Genomic DNA, 26229 nt, shown 5'->3' on the forward strand with positions numbered 1-26229 from the left:
CCAGGAAGTGAACTGCCAATTCACAGTAACCAGCAAAGTCAGTAAACTCTTACTGAAATGTTATCCCATTTTACTGAGCCATGAGGGTAGGCGTTTTTTAAAAAGACAGTGAATGTTTCCTTTTAAATACACAGTAACTACAAAACATTGTAAATAAAACTCTAGAAGTATCAATAAATTGGAGGAAGATTTAGCAATTGACAAAACAGCCGTTGAATACTTTGCCATTGTCACCCTGTGACTTTGAAACTGAAAAACACAGATGTGAGGAGAAAGCAATCAGCTGTGTCAGGATAATAGCTCTCAGACTTTTAACAGGTAGCTTATTACCTGGAACGTTTCCTGTTGTTGTTCTTTTCAGACAATGAAGAAAGCTAAAAGCAAATTATTAAACCATAGATCTTGAAAAGAGGTCACTTGGCTCATTGCTGTTTAATGCCCCTTTGGCATTCCTGAGCACAGAGCTGTAGACTTTGCCACCTATTTAAAATGAAAAACAGTTGCTATGGGGGTTTTCCTCACATTTTTTAATGCATAAAAGTCAGTGGTACAAAGTGGCCACATTGCCTTTCTGACGCATGTACCCTTATGTCATGTAGAGATAATGTGTGGACATCAGATGGCCTAGTTTACGCAGCAGTCTATAACTACTGTCCACCAACACAGGAAGAATGAGGGAATAATGCATTTTTCTTTTATTCTTCTTGAGCTGGAGATGCTGAGAAGAGCTATCTTCCTTCTGTGTGGGGACCCTGGTCTAAGTAGCTTCAGGATTTTGAGGGGTTCACTGGCAAGAACCCCCTGAACCTGGTAGAGATAGGACATGAACCCTGAGAATGAACTTAGGTAGAGATAGGACATGAACTTAAGAGAAAGTTGTACCTGATCTTCTAGAATGTTCTGTGCAAAGTGGAAATGGCAGCACTGTTAAGGTAGTGGGACTTCTGATATTATTGTGACAAGTCCTCTCCAGCATTTGTCACCCTCTGGTCCTGGAGCTAAGTCTAATGTGTTGAGTGTTTTGGTTTACATTTTGTATGCCAGACAATTTATTTCATTTCTCATATACAAGTTTTTAACAGGCTACTTTTCCTGTCAGGAGCTATCAGCTATTTAATGTGGGTGAAAATCAGCACCATCTGTTTAATTCTGAACATGCATGTGCCAACTTGCATCTCTCGTTCAAGAAGATTCGTCCAGTCAACTACAGTAGATCAGGGTTTGAGGGATCAAAATAAATACATAAGCAGCCTTTAACACATTAATCCAAATGTCTCCACTGACGTCAGGAGGTGCTTCCTCATGTAGCAGTGTGGCTGCCAAGCACTTATGTAAATACATTTTTTTTAATTAAATCCAATGATATAATAGCAAGAAACAATTAATAGTGTGAATAATGAATGTTTGTTTAATGATTTCAACCTGTGCTTAGTGTATGATTCAGTATTAATAGCATTAAAATGCAAGCTATATACAAAGTATTCCAGAGTAAACTAGATAGCCAGGGAGACAATCAGGACTAAAGAATGGGGCCAATGATATACTCACACTCATTTTTATTTTAAAATATATAAACTGAATATCTAAAGAAGTTCCCAAGGCTAAACACATTAACAATAAAAATGAGAAACATTATAAAATCAGTATACTAGAAACACAGAGACAAGTTTTTGAAAAAGAAATGGATAAAATATTTCCTCAATATCTCCTCAAGAGATCCAAAACACTAGTAGAGCAATGCTATATCAGAGAAACCATTGTTTCCTTAGCCCAGGGGTGCCAGCTTGAATAAAATATTGGGGGGGGCAGGTAAGTCCCACCCTGCATAATCAATCACATGATGGTAATACCCATCAACCTGGGGGGGTGGACCCCCTCAAATATTTTATTGGGGGTCCAAAGACCCCTCAGCCTCTAGGAGTTGGCTCCTATGGCTCTGGTGAAATTGTGCCACCAGATTAGAAGGTAGAGGAGGCAGCTTTCCTCCTCGTTCCTATTTTATAAAAAACGTATTTCATTCTTTCTTTAAGCAAAAAACACTCTCCCATTGGTTTCAATAGAAAGAAAATTAACAATGCAAGAGGGAGGGACATTTTTAATTGGGAAAATGGTGCAAAACAGAAAGTCTTCAAAATAATCCTTCTCTAGCATCATGGTCTTATAACTGCTACTAACTTTAAAATAAACAAAAACCCAAGGGACATCCTGCATGTTATCTCCTGCATTCCTAAGGAAGTGGCCTGGTGGGCCTTCTTGGGGAGAAAGTATTCTTAATGGTAGAGATGCTCCTGGGAAGTCCCTGCTCAAAGTCATGAAGTCTCTCACATCTTGCCTAAAACGGATCTGGGGGGGGGTGAAATCCCTTCCCACCCAATCCTTGCACAGATGTTTCTCAAGTTTATGACCAGTGCAGAGCCAGGATGAATAAGTGTGGTGTCTTTATGAAGTGCTTGTTGCTAATAAGTGTCGCAGAACAACATGAAGAAAGACATCTAACCCAGAACTCACTGTCTGTTCCTTCCGTATTTCATAACCAAAATATATATTAGGAATCAATTTGTATGCTTCAAGCACACATGTGGGTGGAACTTGGTTATAACAATGGGTAAATGGGAAATTGTCAGAACTGTGCAAGGACTTGCAAATTTCTTAAATTAAACTGCAGAGAATCCTGTGATTCTCCAGTTTGAGACGTGCACTTAGACTTGAGTCTTGATTAGTCTTGTGTATTTCTCAATATTAGATGGGCAGTTCTGAGTACTGCCAAAGAGGTCATGCCACTAAGTGAGTAAGTCTATTAGGCAAGAAATATTCATAGAACTCTTTCAGGAAGAGTAGAACAGATGTTTCTTCAGAATTCCCTATGTCATAAAAAGTTTCCCACTTGTGACGTTCTTGGCTGCTAATTGCATAGATTTTTGCATTGTTGTAGATGTTTCGCATTTCTGTCCCCTAGAAGAAAATACAAAAAACTACATTTCAAGACTCTATATATAACAATATTACTTAACATGATTTGAAACTATTTTTACATATGAAAGTGTTTCTAAATGTTGTAATTTTTTAAATATACAAAACTGTGATTGTTTTTATTGCAGATGTTTTTAATTGTGAAATTGCTTCTGGATATTTTATGGGAAGCAATTCATAAATGAAATAACTACCGTATATATGTAACTATATATTAGAGACTACCATAAGGCTAACATTCTGTGATGAATGGATGGGCCATGGACAGAGCCTGACAAAAAACAGTGAAGCTTTTCACATCATTCTCACGTGATTACCCATTTGAAAGACACAGTTTAAGCAAGAAAGAACACCCCTCCCCAAATTTTATAGCCATGTGTCCTTGTAATCCCTTAATCTGGTCCTGATTACAATGTAAACTGAAACAATGTTGTCTTCTGATCTAGTTCTAGTTCAGATAAAAACAGCAGCTGTAGAATGTGCATGTTCCTCCCATTCATGAAAGTTAACTTTGAAGTCCTGTTATTGCCTCTTATATGATAACGCTGTTAACTATCTCACAGCTCATATTTATATAATAACAAGCCAATTTATTAAGCAAGCAAGACACACCTGTTAAGTAAATCCTCCCTGTTACATTCCTTTGAAGGGGCATTCAGACTAAGTACACTTCTATATGCTTTACCTGATACAGATTGCACTGTTAAAGCCCCTTTAACAGAGCAGATCTTTCTGCAACCTAGATATTTTATTTTTTTTACAATTTACCCTTGAAACTAGCAAAAAGGCAAACTGAATGTATGCACATTTAATTCATTTAATATGTACAGTTATTAAATAATTACAAATCCTGGCAAATATACTAGGATTTTACACACACATACAAATATAAAACAAAAGAAGCATTGGAAATTGGTTTATTGTCAAAGTTGCCATTATTATTATTATTAGAATATATACACCACCCTATACCAGGTGGATTTGTTATATCATCTGTAAAGAATGACATGGATAAAAATTCTGGGACCAGTGGTTAAACTCTCTGATTTTCAACCTAGAAGGTTTAGGAATGTGAGCTAAAGCTAAGTGGTTTTAACAATCAATCCCTCTTAACAGGGGACTCTTGGAATTGTACTTCTGCATGGGAAACACTGTAGGGGCCTCAGACCAACTCTCAGCACCCTTCCGAAACTGCAGCTCCCAGTATTCTTTGTTTAAAGTATATAGTGTGAATATGGCCTCAAAGAGGCTAGGCTAGCCTGCTTCAATCTGCATCCTTGCTAGAGATTAAGTCCTATTGATCTTAACTGGGTTTACCAGAGCAGACATGTATAAGGTGAACACTTGCAGTGTAAGCAGTTTTTGCTTACTGTAAAGAGGCAGACCGAAAATTGTATTGAAAACTTCACACAAATCTTATCTTCAGCAATTGGTTGGCTAAACATATTCCAAGATTCTGAGATATCCATTATGAATTAAATACTGGTTGCTAATAACAGCAAAACATCTAATTCCCTAAACCTATAAGATCTAGAAGAAAAAGCAAAGTTACACTGAAAGGAAAGCTAAAAGATCAGATTTAACTGTGGAAGCAGAGTCACACATCTGCAGCATGCAGGTTTTGCTTTAATGTCTGGTGTCCTTGCATGGGCAAGGTTCTTATCTTAAGTAAACTTTCTGGTCGGAGCACTTCTGACAATCCCTCCAAGTTAACACCACAAAGTTAATTAGAGTCACTCCTCAGTTGCTAAAATTCTGAACAAGGGTTACTTAGCTATTGGATTTGCTTGCAGTCAATTACTTTGCAAGAATCAGGTGAGATACCTTAGGGATTTTCATAGAATCATAGAATCATAGAGTTGGAAGAGACCACAAGGGCCATCAAGTCCAACCCCCTGCCAAGCAGGAAACACCATCAGAGCACTCCTGACATATGGTTGTCAAGCCTCTGCTTAAAGACCTCCAAAGAAGGAGACTCCACCACACTCCTTGGCAGCAAATCCCACTGCCGAACAGCTCTTACTGTCAGGAAGTTCTTCCTAATGTTTAGGTGGAATCTTCTTTCTTGTAGTTTGGATCCATTGCTCCGTGTCCGCTTCTCTGGAGCAGCAGAAAACAACCTTTCTCCCTCCTCTATGTGACATCCTTTTATATATTTGAACATGGCTATCATATCACCCCTTAACCTCCTCTTCTCCAGGCTAAACATGCCCAGCTCCCTTAGCCGTTCCTCATAAGGCATCGTTTCCAGGCCTTTGACCATTTTGGTTGCCCTCCTCTGGACACGTTCCAGTTTGTCAGTGTCCTTCTTGAACTGTGGTGCCCAGAACTGGACACAGTACTCCAGGTGAGGTCTGACCAGAGCAGAATACAGTGGCACTATTACAGTACTTCCCTTGATCTAGATGCTATACTCCTATTGATGCAGCCCAGAATTGCATTGGCTTTTTTAGCTGCCGCGTCACACTGTTGGCTCATGTCAAGTTTGTGGTCAACCAAGACTCCTAGATCCTTTTCACATGTACTGCTCTCAAGCCAGGTGTCACCCATCTTGTATTTGTGCCTCTCATTTTTTTTTTTTATTTTTTTTGCCCAAGTGCAATACTTTACATTTCTTTCTCCCTGTTAAAATTCATCTTGTTTGTTTTGGCCCAGTTCTCTAATCTGTCAAGTTCGTTTTGAAGTGTGATCCTGTCCTCTGGGGTGTTAGCCACCCCTCCCAGTTTGGTGTCATCTGCATGGTGTCATTTTACATTGTCCAAGGCAGGCTATGCAATTCATTGCATAAATACCCTACATCATCAGTTTCAAATTAGTGATCCATGGATCCCAGGGCCTCTGCATAACCCACCCAGGGGGTTTGTGACACCATTCACATTTAAAAAAACCTACCAGGGAGATATCAAATTTTTTGAAAGTAGGGGGTCCATGGCTTGGCTTTTGAAAAGCAAGGGGTCTGCAGTACTTAGCTATCTGGGAACCACTGTCCTACATGATGAAAATGTGCAATATTGATGTAGGTGAAAGTCTGCAAGCATAGTGTAGGGAAAAACCACCATTATATAGCAACATTCAATATTGTAGCAAGTGGTTAAATTGTAGTGCAAGGTTGCAATTGCTTAAGCCTGGGAGTCATTCCATGGAGCTTCAACTCAGTGGGACTTACTTTCATGAAGAAGCACATAGGATAATGGTGGAAGGGCAGCCTGTCCCAACCTGTTGCCCTCTAGAAGTTTTGTACTACAAATCCCATCATCCTGGTCATTAGCAATGCTGACTGGGGCTGAAGGGAGTTGAAGTCCAAAATGTCTGGAAGGCATCAGGTTGGGGAAGGCTGGGATTTGTTCAGATATTAAGCCCCCCCACACACACACACACTTAATAGGCATTAGGGGAGCCTAATATATAGAACACTTCATACACTTGTAGTGGCTACCAAGTTTCAAGAGTGAGTACAAGTGTCTGTAGCTTCAAGGAGAGACTAACAAAAAGCTTTGGCACTGTTTGGGTCGTCAATAACAAGAAAATGCAAAGCTAATGCCAAAGTGAGCAAATGCTAAACTCTGTCCTTCCTGGGAGCACAGAGCAAGAGATAGCTAGAGGGAGGCTTCTGTAGTATTGAAACTAATGGCCGCTACAGGTGCATGGAGGCTTTCCCCATATAGTGCACCATTAAGAGACTTAATATTCAGCATATCTGTCAGTGAATCAGCTCTAATATACAATATTTCATTCACATAACCTTCTCTAGCCTCCTGAAAGACAATAGTCTGACTCTAGATTGCTCAGCTGACAAGTCAGCTGTTGCACATAGATAGCAGGCTTTTTGAACGATATTCCACTGATATTTGTGTGCCAGTGGTGCAGTCTGCAATGATTTATATGATGTTACTAAGTGCTCCACTTGCAGCCTGAAGAAGTACGAACCTTTCTGTGTTTTGTTGTCTGTCTTCCTAGCCATCGTCTCATCCCTCTTCTTTAATCATCAGACCCATTCCTATTATGAGTTTGCACTATTGTCCCATGCGGAAATTTCACCCGGCCCATCTGAAGTCTCCCCATCCTCCATTTTTTCAACAATGTGCAGTGCATCAGACTCATCTGGCGCACATCTCCTGAGGATGCAAATGCAATTGCACAAACTCAGTGTTGTTGTTTTAAAAACAAAACAAAACCCCTGAGCCAACATTGTCAAGTGGTGAAAGCATGTTTATATTCATAAGAACAAAAAGTGAAAGCGCTGCCTTGAACGCATCCAGAGTTTTAATATGTTTGGAGCCTCTTAACCTAATTTCAAAATTGTTTCTCAAACTTCTGTACACTTGGGCTGTGCAAAACTCTTAACATTTGCTAGATGAACTTTGATATATTTGTTTTACATTAAGTGAGACATAGCTGACTAGTGAGTAAGCCTTAGCTAAGGGTTCCAACAGCTGAAAATTTTAGAAAGCCTTATTTTGAAATACATATTGCCACACAAGTCAAGAAAGAAATGACATTAAAATATCACAAATCTCCATATTTGTAAACTTGGCATATACAACGATTAGATCCAGCATTAAATCTTGAAAAGTGGTATTCCTCAAGCCAAAGGGGGACTTTTGGATAACATACTTCAAACATTTTGAGTACACAAACACTGTGCAAATAGTAGGGCTGCCATACACCCGAATTTTCCCGGACACTTCCAAGATTTCAAAGGTGGAATTGATGTCCGGGGGGCATAGCTGTCAACTTTTCCCTTCTCTTGCGAGGAATCCTATTCAGAATAAGGGAATTTCCCTTTAAGAGGGGAAACGTTGACAGCTATGCCGGGGGGGGGGGGATTTCTGAAAGGAAGTGCTTCATCCAGGATCTTAGGCAAGTCAATTGAAAAATTGTGGGTTTGGGGGCGGTTTTGTAAAATAAAGCTCAACAACTTTTGCGGTGTCCTGGTTTTTCCTTTTTGAAATATAGCAACCCTACAAATAGTTAATTAATTACAAAATCACCTTGGAATCACTTTATGTAGGCATATAGCCCAGATGAGAGCAGAACTTAGGTGCAGAGGCATGACATAAGGTGCATAAAGTCTACATTTGCACATTTAGATGTATACACAATGTACAATATATGTATAGATTGCCTATGGGATAGTGAAATGCTAGATTCCGGGTGTTAGATGGTTTGTGTTTTATCAACACAATAGTTTGCAGTGCACACAGCTAAACTATAAGCAACATTAAAAAAATTAATGTCACACTTGCAACTTACATTTTAAACAGGTATTGTACCACTATCATGGCTTCCCCCAAAGAATCCTGGGAACTGTAGTTTGTTAAGTGTGGTGAGACTTGTTTGGCAACTCCTATTCCCTTCCCAGAGCTATAATTCTCAGCGTTCCCTGTGAAGAGGGATTGATGGTTAAAAGGCCAATTTGTGAGGCATGGAAAGGTGGGATTTAGAAGTTAGTCCCACTGCATTCAGTGGTCTTAGAAAGTGCATTTAAAGACTGTGGCCTAACACCACAATCCTATAGATATTTTAGCATGGCTCACTCCCAAGTAAGTGTGTACAAGATTGCAGCCTCCGGAGTAATAAAATATTCACATAAAAGGTCTACATTTTCTTTTCAAGTACTCCATTTTGCTGGCTACTGTGTTCATAGTGTTTATGAAAGATAAGAAATGCCCCATTTACAAGCTTCGGTTCTATAAATAATGGCAAAACTTCGTCTTCCTAGAAAACACAGCAATTATAGTGTTTTGACAGAACTAATGAAGGCTTAAGTGGTGGCTACAACTTCTTCCAGCAAAAGAAACAAAAATTCTATTGCTTCCACAACAACAGAGACTTTCAAATACAAAACCAGAACGGCAGGGCTCCTATTTAAGGAACAATATCTAAACACTGGGCACAATTATATATTTTAAAATGGAATAGTAAACTGAACCTGTTGCTACATGCTAAATTACCTACATGCAGTCCACCAGACTTAAACAATTATAGTTTTAAACAAATTCCTTCCCCTCTAATTTGTTTAATGATTTTCTGGTGGGGACACATTGTACCGGAAAAAAACAAATTCACATTTTTGATCCAGAGGGCTTTCTTTTTTTAAAAAAAGGCTACAACCCTAGCCTGGTGCTCATGGCATGCTAAACCAAGACTTGGCTTGGCAACATACCTGTGGGCCCTTAGAAAGGATCTTGCAGCTGCTTTGCTGCTCCCAAGCCCTTTTTGCCACCACACCATGATGAGCTAATGTCATGAACTGGCTGGATACAGAAGAGTGGTGGGAGGCACCAGCGGAGGAACCCCCAGGGGAGGAAGACTCAGAGCCAGGGGATTGGTGGAGGGATGATGATGAGTGGTCAGAAGAAGACGGGGGGTGGGGAGAGGTGTTGGAAGATGGAGGGGCAACAGGGTTTAGTGAGCAGGAAGAGTCTGTGGCTGAATGCAGTTCAGACTCTGAGGCGGAAGCAGAGGCTGGAGAGGAGGGGGTCAAGAGGCTTCTGAAGAATCCAGGGATTCTCCGCCTCCTGCAGTGACAAGCTCCCCAGGAAGGCACAGAATAATAAGGAGAGCAGAACAGAGGTCAGAGGTGTGCAGACACCTCTGCAGACACAGTTTGAGACTGTGTGGGGAAAACCCTGGAGAGGAGGAGCCTTAGAGAGAGGTAGTGTTGTAAACAAAAAATGCCCTTTTCCCTTATGGGGTATCCAAGAGCCCATATAGAGTCCTTACATAGCTTCCCTATTGGTAGGAGAAGATAACATAGGCCAACCACAGAATATTGAAAAGCAAAGCAGCTAGTAAGCTTGATCTTTATTGATCTGTTGCAATAGGGTGCTCCCCTCACCCGCAGGAGAGGAGGAACTCCGAAAAATGGTGCACAAGGCCTTATAAAGACTTTTGAAATTGCCACCCTGTAGATCAAGACCAGGGACGCGGGTGGCACTGTGGGTAAAACCTCAGTGCCTAGGACTTGCTGATCGTATGGTCAGTGGTTCGAATCCCTGCAGCGGGGTGAGCTCCCGTCGTTTGGTCCCAGCTCCTGCCCACCTAGCAGTTCGAAAGCACCTTTAAGTGCAAGTAGATAAATAGGTACCGCTTTATAGCGGGAAGGTAAACGGCGTTTCCGTGTGCTGCGCTGGTGCTGGCTCGCCAGCTGCAGCTTCGTCACGCTGGCCACATGACCCGGAAGTGTTTTCGGACAGCGCCGGCTCACGGCCTCTAGAGCGAGATGAGCACGCAACCCTAGAGTCGGACACGACTGGCCCGTACGGGCAGGGGTACCTTTACCTTTAGATCAAGACCACCCCCAGAAACATCATACATACATCACAGAAAAGGCGGTCTAAACAGAAATTTGAATGTTGTTTTTCTCCTGTCTTTGTTTATCTCCTGTCTGGCAGGTTACTTGATTGGATTGCCTGGGGAGCCTGGCCGTTCTTTTGTAGTGATAAATACTTAGTTCCTGGGCCAGGTCACAGGCTCACACCCTATTCATATCTTAAATGTGCCCTTAAGACAGGATTTGTGAGGAAAGAGACAATGGGGAGGTTTCCCACTTTGACCTTGCAGAGAAAACATTTGCTCAGTTTAGGAGTCAAAATGGTTCCAGGTCAGTCTTCCTGTGCTGATCTATGTACGTGCTTGGTTGGTACGCTTATGAACATTACCATATATCTAAGACCTCAAAATTCCTATCACAGTAGGAAGGCGGGGCCCTTCAGTCCTCGCAACTATGTCATTGGGGCAAGACTTCCAAGAAAGAGTTGCTGAGCCTGATCTGTGGCTTGTTTCTGTGGATAAAGATTTAACTTCGCTGGCCCTGGGTGATTTATTGTTTTTGATTGCTGACCTACACCTTCCTCAAGCCCTGACAGCTAAGTCAAGCTCAGAGGCCGATTTAAGAGCAGCATGACTGGCTTCCCCACACTGGGCACTGAGTCTAAGAGGCACTGCAGAGCACTGCAACTTTGGCATAGTGAACTGAACAGAATGGAAGGCCAGAGGCAGGACGGGGCGCCGAATTTTGGCCCTTGAACATGGTGCCCCTGCAATTTGAAAGACCCAAGTCCGCCTCGGCTAAGCTATGGCTGAGCACATCATCCAAACCTGGGCTTGTGGTTAAGCTTTGTCCTCACCAACTACAAGCCAAAGTTTGTTCTAGGTTGCACCTCAAAAAGTGGCATTTTGTATCATAAGATCAGTTATAAGGATCTAGCAAAGGAAGACAAAGTGAAGATCTAGCTTAAACGTCTGTTGGTTTTTGGTGTACCAAAGGACAGGAGCCACTGATCCAAATTTGGCCCGGGAGGCAATTTTCCCAAACCACACCCAACTGCCCTACACTTTACATCATATGTTAACAGGGAGAGAGACAGCTGGATTGTCTGCCCAACCATTAGACATCTTAATGATGGCAGGTGATTGATAGGTGAATTGTTACACCCAACTGTCCAAGTTGGCCCACCTTACTGTTTTTAACACTTGATTGGGAGCCGCCCAGAGTGGCTGGGGAAACTCAGCCAGATGGGCGGGGTATAAATAATAAATTATTATTATTATTATTCATAATAATTCCATGAAGACCAGTATGTAGTACAGTGGTACCTCGGGTTAAGGACTTAATTCGTTCCAGAGGTCCGGTCTTAACCTGAAGCACCACTTTAGCTAATGGGGCTTCCCGCTGCTGCCGGAGCACGATTTCTGTTCTCATCCTGAAGCAAAGTTCTTAACCCAAGGTAATATTTCTGGGCGTATGTAACCTGAAGCGTATGTAACCTGAAGCGTATGTAACCCGAGGTACCACTGTACAGGAAACAGACCAAGCTTTTCCCCAACCTTAGGGCATAAGCTTCCCCAGGGTGGTGGCAGTCTACCTTACAATCTAGAGGGTCAACAGAGTGAGATGCAAATAAGCTCCAGCAGTAGTCTAACATGCATTTATCATTTTATTCCCTGGAATAGCTTGTGAGGGCTGCTCCATGGAAACCCTTTTCACCTTTGGTGTGAACCCTCCACAAGAACGTTGCACAACGAAAATAAACAAAACAACAGCAACACTGCATTGTATTTTGTGTAGCAGGTGTTTCACATGTTTAAAATACGATCAACCTCTCAAATCTAAGCCTAAAACCTGTGTGTATGGACACTTTGCCAGTGACCTTGGTGAGAGAAGACTCCTATCAAATGGTCTCCATTGTAAAAGTTCTTTGTATTCATTGTCTGACTTTTGAAGGTTCAATTGATCTCTTTTGTAGCCCTTATCATTGCACTTTCTGGCACCAGTGTGACTTTAACAATGCTCCCCTCCAGATGGGAACTCTCCAAATCAGATGCTAAAGTACTTTAGGAAATCCCTTTCTACAGACAAAACATGTTTCCAAAGCAGGATTCTAAGCCTTTTGTCCTGTTCTGAACAAAGTCATCCTGATTTGCAGCCATGGGACAAATGGACCACAGCAACTGCAGCCTATTTTCAGTAATAAATAAATAAATAAATAAAATCAAGCGGTCTAGCAAGAAACACACATGATATAAACAGGGATGCAAGTGCAATGGACACTTCTGCCTGTTCATTAAGCTTTTACTCTTTCAAAGTCAGTGCAAGTTTTAAAAAACGGTGCTCACTTCAGTACTTAGGAGAATTAAGGAGAAGTTGTCAGGAGGAATAAATCACAATGGCTGTAATCCAGCATGCAACTATGCATGATTCAGTCCAACTGATTGAAGTTGTTCTATCAATCTGAATGGGACTTAAGTGAGCATAATTGGATGCAAGGCTGCTTTCATCCTATTTCAATTCTAGGAAGTGTTGTGGTGGTGGTGCTAGTATCACTGTGTACACCTAAGACTGCAGCCTTATGGATATTTACTTGAACACAGCGGAACTTCCTTCCTGGAAAATCGGCATGCTGGTCAGGCTGTGAACTGGATCCATTTTTCTTTCAGTTATCTCAGAGGCTGCGGACAAAGACCATACAATTAAAACACATTCCCAGCACCACTCAAAGAATCCTGGGAACTGTAGTTTAGCCCTCACAGAGTCAGCATTCCAAGCACCCTTAACCAGTGCCTTTTTTTCTATTTTTTAAAAAATGTACTCTCATTTTGACTCAAGAAAATCACCATTTTATAGTTCAAATCGGGGGAAATAAATACAGTAAATGGACAAAAGTACAAAGAACATGCATTACACGGGGAAAGGAAAGGAAGCCACCATTGGAGGTGGTAACAACAAAACTGACCAATCACCGTGCTAGATTCCAACTCCTACTTCACACATTAAACGCTCACTTCTGTCCAAGACTCAGGAAACACCGTGACAGGAAATGAGGCCACCATTGGGGTGGCAACAGAACTGACAATTCACCATGGTAGAGAAGAAAATATATTTTTTTTAAGTTTCTTCTCCTGTTAGATTCACAAAATGTTTAGGGGTATGTGTACCTCTGTGTACCCCCAGAAAAAAGCACTGCCCTTAACAAACTAGTTCTCAGGATTCTTCTTGATCTCTGAGCACAGGTGTTATATGGTGACAATACCTCTCCTGTCAGCAATCGTGTCGCAGCATTCTTTGTTAAATAGCAGTTTCAGGGGTGTCTCAGACAGGAGGAAAGGGTTTAAAAACAGCAGCAGCCGCCTTCTCTGTGTTTCACAGATGTCCCAATCCTACTTGGATGCCAATAGCAAACAGCAGCGTTACCTGTAGTTTAGCCTTTGGAAGCCAGAGAACAAGGCTCCAGTGTCCTCCAGTGCTCCTGGACTATTCCCTCACAAACAGAATAATCTTACATTAAAACACTAGCATCACAGAAACCATTCAAATGTGTTTATTTTTCCTGTAGTGGAATGTGAATAACCTGGCGCAGGCTTTTGGAAACTGAGTACATGCAGCTCTGAAGGCTACCAACTTCAGCACGAACAATTCTCTGTGATTCTTCCTTTGTTTTAACCATTGTCTGTGCCATATGCCATTATCGTCACACAGAGAGAGGCAGCCTTTTATCCTGGGAAGAAATTACGGTAGTGCAAAATAGTTCATCCAACTGTTTTAAGACTTCATATTAAAAAGAAAACAAAAACCCTGGCAAGGAGAAATAGTACCTGACCATGGAAGAATGGAGACAAACAGGATTATGCAACCATCTGTTGCAACCCGCCACCAAATCACACATCCTCCCTTTCTCAGTATGTGTATCAAATGCTGGAATGTACTGAATTTGTATTAAAACAGTAGCTGATTCCCCAAGCCCAGCTATTGCTAGTAGTAATCTGCCGTCTTCCTTTAACACCAGAACGTAAATATTAGCTAGCACGTTAGTTGTCAAACAAACAAACAAACAAAAACATGCAGAATTTCAAAACAAGGACAACAAAACATGGTGCTGATGATGCCAATGTTGCAGGTTCAATCCCCACATGGGACAACTGCATATTCCTGCATTGCCAAGTGTTGGACTAGATGATTCTCAGGGTCCCTTCCAACTCTACAATTCTAGGATTCTAACATTACACACAGTCCTGATTTCTCAAGATATTTCCATTTTGGGGATAAGCACACTGATGTCTCCAAAAATACGTTCCACCTGCTTTTTTTCTTAGCTATCATCTATGCCCTTATATGGCAAATGTAAGAAGATTGCATGACATAATAAACATTTGGGATTAAATTTGTAACCCCCATTGGGATTACATTCATAACACCCTTTCTGCCTTTATCCTGGATCTGAATAGAATCACAGTAGTGTATGGCTTCAGCTTCAGAGGAGGACCTGAGAGACCAGGGTTTTAATCCCCACTCCGCCATAAAGTTTGCTGGGTGACCTTGGGCCAATCATCTCTCAGTCTATAACCTACCTCACAGAATTGTTGAGAGGATTAAAAAATGGGGGAGGAGAGAACCATGACTGTCCCCTTGAAAAGAGGAAAGCTACAAGCATAGACCATGAGTGGTGAAACTGTGCTCCTGGACCTGTAGAGGTTTCCACTCAATGCATGGATGTCAAGGAGAGCAGCCAGGGAACTGCACACTTTCACAGCCAGCCACACTGCCCCTTTCACACAAGGGGGATTAAGCCTTCAGTCACAGGTCTGATATGAGAGAAAGGGCTTTAGGTGTGATTGCCACATCCCCAATGCATCAAGTGCAATGCTAGGAAAGCTAGGAACTAGCCAAGCATGGGCACCTCTCACATATCCCTTGAACTCATGGAAGGGAGGAATGTCTTCCAAACTCCCTGAGACGAGCGCATGAAGGGAGCTAAACTGAATAGTTAAAATGTCACTAAATGATTAACTCTAAGCCTCTTTCAATGCCTGCTTACGGATACAGTGGAGATTTTTATCTGTACAGTATATGGAACAGCATGGAAACAGTAAATGATAGGTAAAATAAGAATTATGAAGTGTTTTGCACAATTAAAAAATGAACTATATAAATCACTCAATAATATATTTATTATCCCAGATTACTTTGAGAGCTACATTTGGAGGGATGGCATCAAGCATCAAGGGTATGCCCTGCCCACTGTGTTGCACCAATGCCCATCTGAGATAGCCCCATCGTTGTCATGAAGGCCATGAAGTCATTTAATGTACTTTAAATATATACAATCAAGTATAAGAGACTCTATGCTTCAGACATTTGCCCGTCATCTTGTCGAGACTGACTGGTAATGGGCAAAGGTAGTACATTCATTCTAGCTACCCCCACCACACATTTCCTTCACTGATATTTAGACTTTCTACAAAGAACAAATCAGGCATAAGGAAACTCCTGATTTCACCCACCTATACGGTAATTAAATTCTGTGCCACCTAGCGAGTCACTTGGCTAAGCAGTGAGGATGGGAATCCTGTGATCCTCCAAACCAGCCTTCCCTCACCCAGTGCTCTCCAGTTGTTTCAAACTCCAGCGCCCATCAATCCCAACCAGCATAGCTTAAGATTTAGTAGTTTAAAACAGCTGGAGGTCACCAGCTTGGAGAAGGCTCGCCTCCAGAGGCTTATTTGATTTTTATCCCATCTTTCCTGAAAGGAGCTCAATGTGGTACCCCCCCCCCACTTTATCCAAACAACAACCCTGTGAGGCAGGTCGCTGGACTCCAAATCCTATCAGCCCCAGCCAGCACGCATGGCCAATGGTCTGGGACAAGGGAGGTTGAAAGCCTCAACATCTGGAGAACCCCAGGCTCCCTAACCCTGCAATATAAGAGCACAAGCCACACACAGAGAGAGATATGCAGCCTCGTGGATCCAGATGTGGGAAGAAATAGCATCCTGGAGGAGAGCAAACACTGATGTGGGTAAACAGGCGGCACAGAGCACGGCCGCTGACAGCCCAAGGTACATAATGGTCCTACAGGTGACTCAACCCTAAGCGTCAATAATGATATAAACGCGCTTGAACGCCGCCTGCGCTGACGTCAGCGTGCAGCCCCGCCCCCCTCCTCTCCGGCTGACCTCGGGTAAGCCTCTTTCGCGCGGATCCCGGCTGGGGAAGCTTCGGCCAATCAGCGAGGCCGGCGGCGCGAGGCGTCTTCGCGCGGGGAGGGGGGCGTGGCGTGCGTGTCGCGGCCTGGCAGCGGGCCTGTCGCGTGGGGGGAAGAAAGGGGGCGTGGCTAAGGTGTGCGGAGAGGGAGGAGGAGGAGAGGGGAAGGGCGGCCGTTGCGCTGAGTGGGCGGGGTGCCGCGGCGGCGGCGGCGGCGCGGCGCTGGCGGCGTCTGCGCGCTGGCGGGCTTGGCTGGTACGTCAGCGGCAGGATGGCTGTAGCTGTTGACCCAGCAGCAGCAACAGTAGCAGGCTCCGGTGGCGGCTTGGCGGCCCCAGCGGTGGCAGTGGTGGCTGTGGGGCGGGAGGTGACGGCGGCGGCGTTGGCGGCGGCGGCTTGGTAAGATGGCGGCGCTGCAGGAAGGGGGCAGGTATGGCGTGTCCTGCGGCAGAGTCACCCAGGACAACATCACGGTGCTACATGTCAAGCTGACCGAGACCGCCTTCCGAGCGCTGGAGAGCTACCAGGGGAGCAAGGTGAGCGGCGCCCCGGGGTCGCCGGTTGTCCTCACTCGCCCGGGCTGGGACGCCCGGGAAGGGAAGAGGGACACGCAGCCGGCACAAGGGGCGTGGAGGGGCTGCTTCCTCGAGGAATTCCACGCACCCCACTCATCCCAGGGCGTGAAATCTCGCCCCACACTGAGCTCTGGGTCCGGCTGAGGATCCCTTAGAAAAGTCTCCTCTTCTCCCCCCCCCCCTTCCATGGGACCGTCTCTCCATATGGTTCGTGCCTATTTATAGGCATGGGGGGTGGGAAGAAGAATACTAATTCCACATTCTTCCTTCTCACCAACTTTTGATCCCCCTCTCTTTTTTCTTTTCCTTCCGCGTAAGGGACGGGAAAAAAAGTTTTGCGGGGCAACAAATGCCCCCAGCTGCCCTGTATGTACCTCACGCAGAAGGGAGGAGGAGGTTGGCCGTGGCAGAGGGCGATCCTTTGAAAATGGCATTTACACAAGAAAGTCATTTTTCTCGGTGTCGGTGCCAGCTAGTGCCTCTGGAGCTGGCCGTGACCGGAGCCAGCCGTTCCCAGATGAGGCGGATTCTGCTGAGCTGTCATTTATTTATGGGCTTAGTTCTTCTGCCTGCTGATCTCGCTGGCTCGCTCTCCCTCCCCGGGGCAGGGAGAGAGGGATGGGCTGAGCTTTCCCCTAGGCCCAGCTTCTCAGCCTGCCCACCCCGAAAATGTGAAGTGGCCCTGGTTGTTTTTTTAAGGGACAATGGCAACTATGACAGTTTTATTGTACATCTTTATCATGCTGTCAGGAAAACTGTTTCTCACTGTCTTCCTGTGTCCCCCACCACCAATACCTTGTCCCTCTCCCAACCCCATCCGTAACAGCTGCCTTGTGAGAAATCCTGATGGGGACAAGTTCCACAGCACATTCCAGTGGTAACAGCAGCTGTATAAATTGCTCAGCACATCGGAGATAATATAGAAATATTTTAAATCGGTTTATATCTGGATTGTATTCCCCTTTTCATTTATATTCTGTAGATAGGTTGGATTCATGCAGTGTTGTATTTGGTTGGGGGATTAACACCCTACACCCCCCAAAAAATAAAACAGCATAGGGAAGGGCATTTTAGACTTAGGGGAATGGGTCAGTTGAAAAGAACATATGATAGATCTCTCTCTGTCAGGCTTCTCTTGCAAAAGTAGGGACAGGAGAATTGATAGTCTTCTTTAGTTTTTCCTTACTGTAGCTTTCCATTGGAAACTTGAGCCTCTGCTTGTGTTTGTTCAGGGCACATTAAAAGTGGCTATATGTCCCAGCAAGGAGGATTAAGCTCTAATTAGCTGGTGTTTTAACATGGAATTTCAAATTAAATGTTGCTTGTCTCATTTTTTTTTCCTAAGGCCCATTTGTTACTCTCTCCCCTCTTCCTTACTGTTCTGAGAAATCTTGGAGGATTGTTACTTTGAGTACAATGAATCCCAAGAAAAGGTCCTGATCGGCTCTTCTTTTTTCTTTTCTTTTAAAAAAATAATTCTATGTCTTTTGTAGTGCCAGCAGGCTTTCTTCCAAAAGATTTCCTTTGAAACAGTTCTAGGAGCAATTCTTAAAAGATAAGCCAGGAACATACTAAAACCAGACAGAATTTAAATAACAGGTTCTTGACAGACAACAGTCTCTCTTCTCAGAGTCTCAGTGCTGCTTTCCTTATGTAGTTCTTCATGTAAAAAGATGACTCAGACATGGTTTTCCCAGAATTGACCTCCAAATTGTGCCTTTTCTTATGACTAATGGTTGTTTTTCATAATAAGTAGGTGAATCTAAAATAGAGTAAGCGAGTAAGCTTCTTTCACCGAGTTTGCCCCTTCTATTCTAGCGTGTCTGGGCCATCATTCTCTCTGCCCCTTAGCCATTGAACAGTGTATTATAGCCACTCTGGGTTTTGTACTGCACAATTATGCAGTACATCAGCTGTTTCCCTTGTTAAACCTGAGTGGAAATCATTACTTCTGCCAAATGATCCTTCGAAATCAACTTCAAATTGCAGCTTTCCACTGCATATGTTTCTTGAAGTACTGCAAACTGTTATTGCTCTGTCAAGGCTGCTCTAAGGCTCATATTCTGGAATGTGATAGTTTTAAACACTATTGATTTCTTCTTTAAATGTAGAGAGTTGCTTGTGTTCCCCTCCCCCATCTTTTAATAATTAAGAAAAGTTAGAACTTTGGAGTAAGCAGCGTGTGGTTGGAGGTATAATTATTTTTCATACTCGGTGTTTTTTTAAAAATAAACTCATTAACTTTTGAACCAAACTGCTTATAAAGAAAGTTTTAGAGTAAATATCTTCGGAGGATTTTTTGTTGTTCAGACTTAACCTAATTAAAGTGAGATTGAGTTATAGCAGTTTTTAATATAAAAAATTGAGTTGCATAGTATACCAATTTTATGTTCAGTTTTAAATATCATTCTTCTCCTGTCTTGAAACTAACTTCAGTCAATATTTCGAACATAAAAAGTAGTCATATTGAACAATTTTTGCCTATTTTGTAGAGTTTAAAGAAACTAAAGGCTTTGTTGAGGCTGAAATTGCTAGCTTTTAAAATTCCATAATGCTTTAGGTTTCCATAATGTAAGACATATTACTTTGTGGCACAGAATAAACTGTTTCTGAAGTTTTAATTGTAAAATACATAATTTTCACATCAACTTAATTTCCTATAAAATGTAAAATATATATAAAACTGTAGATTTGAGTTTAATTTTAAGCATTCTTCTGGAGTCTCTTATGAATAGGGTCTCATGTACGTAATACCTAATTTAACCTGAACGTAGTGACACTCTTGCATGTTACAACACATGACTATTTAAAATTTTGTGCTGAGTTCAGCTAGTCTGCATTTTGTAGGTAAATGCATCATCGAGAAAGATAATTGCCCTAGCGTTGTAAAATCAAATGTGATTAACTTAAAAACAGGAGCTTAGCTGCAACATTTTTAGTGATTTAGAATGTGAAATATCAGTTACATGAGAATAAACATCATTTAATTTCCTGGAGTTTACGTTACATACAGAATTACCGTGTGTATATAGACGTTATTTACTTATAATTGAGATAAATAAAATTTGAAGTAACAAAGCTAGTTGCTGTTTCCTTGTCTGGCAAAATATTACTGTGCAAATATGTTCAAAGTAAGTTCTGCAATATGCAACATACCGGGAATTTGTAACGGAAGGGAACAGTACTTGCCCACCATATGATCAGCTGCCTGCAGAGTCATAAAGTAGTTATTAAAGTGACAGTTTGATGAACAAAAGTCAATTTGGCTTTTAGCTACCTGCATTGGTAATCTTCACCAGCTTTCCCTATGCCCATTTGCCTAATTAATTAAACAGCAAAATATCTCTAACTTGAACAGTTCTTCCAGCCATCCAAAACACAGGGAAATTTGTAGTTAATTTCTTTTTATTCTTGCTATATCACAGTAGTTAGATATTATTGTCATTGAATTCATCCAAAAAGCACAGGGCAGTTTTACAATATGAAAATAAAACAATACTTGCCATAATAATAATAACAAAAACAATAACAAGCGCACACACATACAGTTTGAAAAGCTGCAGGTTGTTTAATTAGCTAAAGGCCTGGGAGAAGAGGAATGTTTTTGCCTGACATTTAAAAAAATGTAACATGCATGAATAGCCTCCTGAAAAATAAATAAATTAAAATATTGTAAGAAGCCATAGGCACTGTTTAAGGGATTTAAGAAATATTATCTTCAAATGCTTATAGTCATAAACATGATGTGGGTGCAAAGCATTTGCTGTGTAATGTATGTATCATTTATAGGTACTGTCAAAACGTTTAGCTAAGCTGAAACGTCATATATGCAATAAAATCTTGTTATGGTACAAACACATCTTGTACCTTTTTAATCAGATCATTCCAGCAGCCTGTCTTTTTATTTTATTTCTTTAGTTTGAACAGGAAATTCAGAATAGTTCATGAACTGAGTTCCTCAGAGGACCAGATTGGCTCCTGCTGCAGATCTGTGATCAGACTTTGTATAACTGCTTACAAGCTGGCACTATTCTGAATGTGATCACTCTCTTGAAGGATGGCCTCACAACTAATACTGCAGGAATCTGATTGGTGTCAAGGCCAGCTTTTTATGTGCCCATAAATAACCAGTAGGAACTTTGGGGTCAGGGCAGGTGTTAATAGTTCTTCTAATCTACTAAAAGTCTGATCAGTGTGCTAGTCCCTTTTTCTCTTCACATAACATTTTTAGAATTGTAATACTTTAATAATGTTGGTGTCAAGCTTTTGCGCTTGTTGCTGATTATTTATTTATTATAAATGCTCCTAGGGTGCCCTTCATCTACAGAGATACCTTGATGGCATACAAAGGTTAATCAAAAAAATAAAAACAATATCATACTATGAAAGATAAAACAACAACATAAAAACAATGGAGACAGTTTTAAAAGCAAGCAACAGGCTGGATACTGATCAACTTTAAAACTTTGGACTTTAAATTGCCCAGGCAAATAAATGAGTTTTAACCTGGCGCCAAAATGATTGTACCATTGTGTCAAGTAGATCCTTTGGGTTCAGGCAACTGGCTTATTAGTATATAAACTCTACATGCAAAAGTCTTAAGGTGACCCTTTTAATACAAGTTTGGGGGTGGTGTTTCACTTTGTAATATATATCGTTCTTCTAGGTTGATTATGGAGCACCTAAAAATATACTGAGAGCTTTACAAAAGGTAATACAGAGAGACCTCTGCCCAAAGCAGCTTACAATCTAAAAATAAATAGGCAACAGAGTACAGGAAAATGAAGGGAATTGAGAACAATAGTATGGAGATTAAGGGGACACTTGGTTTAAAAGGTGCTTGGTTTTACTATCTCTTTACTATGAAGAGCTGTTTTTCATTTAATGCCTACCTATGTAACACTGTAAGAATACAGTAGTTTAAAGGCAACAGAATTAAGCAATCAAGCTGTGGCTGATTTTTATTGTATAGTTTTTCAATATTTAATATGTTGCTAATATGTAGGTAGTTTGACATTTCATGCAGGTCAAGGTTTGCAAAATGTTTTCCCATTTCAACTCCTAGGCTGATGTCTTCATTTTTCTTAATCAAAAAGTTATTTGAGTTCCTAATCAACTGAAGTGATGTAACACACCCCTTGAAGCATCAAATATAATTACAGTTTATATTGTGAATCTGAATGGAATAGAGTCTGAAAACTCTAAACAAGCATATTTGAGTTGTCATTTCATATTTAACAAATATTTGAATATGCTTCATGAATTTAAGAATTATAACAAAAGTATATTTTGTACTGTTGTGCTTTCCACTGAACACAGTGAGCCTTATTTCTGAGTAAGCTATAGTACTGCTTGTGTTGAAATTAAACATGCGTGGAAGAAGATTAAGAAAATGAAGGTGGAAGCAGGTATCTGCTTGACGCACAAGGCATTTAGCATCAGCTGTCTTAGCAAGCACATACATTTCTGGAAACAAATCTGCAATGCTTCAAGTCACTATGAAACTGATGCAGATATTGGTCTTGTTTGACTGTGACATTAAACTCCACATTAGTGTTATGCAAAAGAATCTTGTTTCATCAAGTCTCTTGTACAGCAGGGAGAGGGGAGCCAAAGCTTTCATTTTGATTTTTAGATAAATACATTTTAGTGTTTGGTTGAATCTGGACAAACTCTGGTTAGGCAAGCTATGGTTTATGTAAATAAGCCAACTTCAAGCCATGGTTTATTAAGTTGACTTGTTTCAATAAAATATAGTTAAAAGATGAACGACAGCTTGAGGCTCAAACATAATTATAAAATGCAGTTAATTGAAAACTTCCCTGAAAACTTCCAGTCTCCTTATGGCCACAGCATATATAATAGGGCAGTGCACACGCCTGAGGATTTTGAATCTCACATAAACCATAGTTTATGCATCTACACTAGAGCAATGAATAGTGAGGTGCTTGTTGAGGAATGCAAATATGTACAGAAGAGTTGCTCTTTTTAAAATGACTATTCCATGGCATAACCAACAGAACTGCAGAACTAGAACCTAAACTGTTTTGTCATATATAACCTAATTTCAGTTGTTGGCAGTGTTTGTTGAGGTGTCTTGAACTTGTCCACTGAGGTGCTTTTAGATTAATGCTAAGGAGCTCTTTTCAGTTTGAAGGCCACATTTCCTCCTAGTCAACCTCAAATATTTCTACACAACCCCCCCAGGCATATCCCTCCATCCATACAACCAGGAGGTATTATCATCAAGCAGACAAAAGGGCTGAAATGAGGTAGGGCTTAAAGCAGAGCAGGCAAAGGGTGTAGCCCAGGAAAAGAGGGTGTAGCTTGGGGAGAGTTGCAAAGACCAGATAAAAAGGTCTAGAGGGCCACATTCAATCCTGGGCCTGAGTTTCCCCATTGGTGTTGCAAAAACAATTGCCTAAGCTGTTAAATTAGTTTGATGCAACGTTGTCAAAACCAAATCTAGTTAGGTTCTGGTTGTATTGTTACAAAACATCAAATAGAAAGATCCACCTATATGAACCATTTTGAGCAATTTGGGATTGGGCTGTAGAAATTCTTTTCTTCAGTTCCTCTGCCTTTTTATGGGCCTAAAGCTGAGTATTGCAACAGTAAAGCCGTAATTCATCTTATATGAGGCACCATCAAATTAGACCTTTAACAATTAGTAAAGTATCACTGTTTTTGTCGCTTTCTGCAAAGCATGTTCAGTATCCTTACAATAAAGCCATTCATTCGATTTTATTGTATTTGGATAATTTCCAAAGGTTCCATTCGCAGTCGTAGGTTTTTCTTGTACCAAAACAAATTGGGAATAGCAGACGACTTTTTGTTTGTATATATTAAATAAGCCTGCTGAAAGGTAACAAACCATTCACTATTAAATGCTTTAAATGCTATTCATAGTCTGGTTCCCCCCCCCCCCCTGAACTAGTGGAAAGGGATATGTGTCCCACAGTTGTGTTTTGTTTTAGTTTTTTGTGAAGAACTTTACCTGATTCATTCTGTTTTCATTTTTGTGGGATCTAATGCTCTCCCAGCTAAGTTAGCTGAATCAAATTACATTTGTTTTAGACAAGCTGAGATAAAGATAATGGGTGATGTTCAGTGTGGCTATTCTGCTAAGGAGAGAGAAGGTGAGGGAAGTGCTTTTCTGCTGCAGACCCCCGAAAGCCTATTCAGAGCAGTGGAGATGGTCGTGCAGGGGGCTTCAGAGGCCAGAAGGACTGATTGAGAACTGTTTTCCCTTCACTTACATTAGTTCCACTTGTTGCTGCAAGTGGAGCAACAAGATTGTTTCATTCAGAGCGCATACCATGGATGGAATGCTAAGCCATGGTTTAGTACTACATGAATGAGCCATGGTGGGCTTCGGGCTTGCTCCCTCTTCTTCTTTCCATGAAACTAGAAGGCGGACCCATGTTTTGAAGTTGCCTTTATTTCAAACTGACCATAGGTGGGGATAAACCATGATACTGGGTTTGAGTGTGGTGGAAGTCAGGGTTCAAGAAAACTAAAAGTGAGTACTGCAGAAGTCCTCTTGACAGTATGGGAGGCAGGGATGGGCAGAATACGGAAACCCAAGCCTTGCTGCAACTCATTCCTGTAACACTAAGCCATGGTTTGACATTGCATCTGACCCTAGCCAATGCCATTTCAGAGATCAGACTTAATGTGTATTAACCTTTGATTCTTTGTACAATAATTACAAGCATGAACAAAATACTTAAGATGATTGTTGAAGTAGCTTTGATTTTTTTTCTTTTCTTTGATTGCTCATTGTTACTTGTTCTTCTTTAGAATCTGGTTCCTTCTCGACCTTCCATCCAATTTCAAGGACTCCAAGGGGTGAGTATTTACTTTTTTAAAAAAATAACTATTATCAGGTTAACAAAAGCTTCTCTCTTCTGGCGTGTGTAGTGCCTCCATAAACTGACTTTCTGGAATATGTGAGACTAGCACTCTCAGAACAGAGTGACATAAAACTTAACATGTGAACATGTTTGGAAGAAGCAGGGAGGGGGAGACATTAATATATGGAAAACTGAAATATGTGACAGTGCATTTTTCATAGTTACCTAATATTTTTGCTATAATGTTTTTCATTCAACCTTTTTGGAAATGTGGAAGGATAGACTTGGGAGGGAAGATGTATAGAGGCTTTTCCTTAGTATGACAGAGAAGTTTTGAAGTCTAAGGCAAACAGAAGGGACAGGGAGGAAAGCTTTTATAAATAATCTTGCTTTTAATGATATTGAGTGTTAGACTTCTAAAAATGCATATTTAGTATACATTACTAAAGGCAAATCTGGGTCAGGTCAGTGCTTGGATAGGAACTTGGGAGCCTTAAGTATGTCTTTCTGGACAAAAGGTGGAGTACATATACATGCAATAAATAAAGGTGTTTCCTGAAGTAAACTGTTCTTACGGTCAGTGTACTTACTATTCAAAACCACCAACATTGCTCTAAATGCCAGCGTGCTTTGGACTCTCCTAGTCAAGTGATGGAAGGGGAAAAAACTAAATTAAATATGAAGGCAAGACATGGGGAAGATTTAATAGGTGTGTTTGCTAGAATTCATGACACTCCAGTTTCAATATAAATTCTAGGCTGAGAAGTGACAACTCAGTTGTTGGTTATTCAGTGCTTCGGGGTAGGGAACATGGGGCCCTTTAGACATTGTTGGACAATAGCTCCCATCAACACTGCTAGCGGTAAGGAATGATGGGAATTTTAGTCTAACAACATCTAGAAAGCACTATGATGGCTATCCATGGATAAGGTGGTCAGGTGGCTTTCTCTGATCTCTGGGACTGGTTGTTAACAACTGCTACAACAATACAGGCCATAATTTTAAACAGACTAGAGGGCATTCTTATATTGTGGTACCTCGTGTTACGAACTTCTGGAAGTCCATTCTTAACCCGAAACCGTTCTTAACCTGAGGCGCGCTTTCACTAATGGGGCCTCACACTGCCGCCGCACAATTGCCGTTCTCATACTGGGGCAAAGTTTGTAACCCGAGGTACTACTTCCGGATTAGCGGAGTTGGTAACCCAAAGTGTTTGTAACCTGAGGTGTTTGTAACCCAAGGGACCACTGTACTATGTCTCTAGCTGTTTCATGTGATTACCTCTTATAATAGGTATGAACACTTGGAAAAATAAGGCAATACAAAATTGAATTCTTTGCTGGCA

At 41.4% G+C, this 26229-nt stretch overlaps 1 protein-coding gene and 1 long non-coding RNA gene across 2 annotated transcripts in view; one reads left to right on the forward strand and one right to left on the reverse strand.

The window, feature by feature from the left end:
* Positions 1-1497: 1497 nt before the first annotated feature.
* On the reverse strand, positions 1498-16410 carry LOC309380696. Its single transcript, XR_014173045.1, has 3 exons — positions 16191-16410; positions 12837-12924; positions 1498-2952 (listed from the first exon to the last, which is right to left on the reverse strand). It is a non-coding gene; the product is annotated as an uncharacterized lncRNA (long non-coding RNA).
* Positions 16411-16667: 257 nt separating this feature from the next.
* Positions 16668-26229, forward strand: part of ELL2 (elongation factor for RNA polymerase II 2) — a 38947-nt gene continuing 29385 nt past the window's right edge. The window contains exons 1-2 of the mRNA XM_081930595.1: positions 16668-16989; positions 24832-24879. Coding sequence (XP_081786721.1) covers positions 16858-16989; positions 24832-24879 — 180 coding nt within the window. The 5' untranslated portion in view covers positions 16668-16857. The remainder of the gene's footprint in view (positions 16990-24831; positions 24880-26229) is intronic.

Source organism: Podarcis melisellensis (genome assembly GCF_964234715.1).
Source record: "Podarcis melisellensis genome assembly, chromosome: 11".
Classification (NCBI taxonomy): domain Eukaryota; kingdom Metazoa; phylum Chordata; class Lepidosauria; order Squamata; family Lacertidae; genus Podarcis; species Podarcis melisellensis.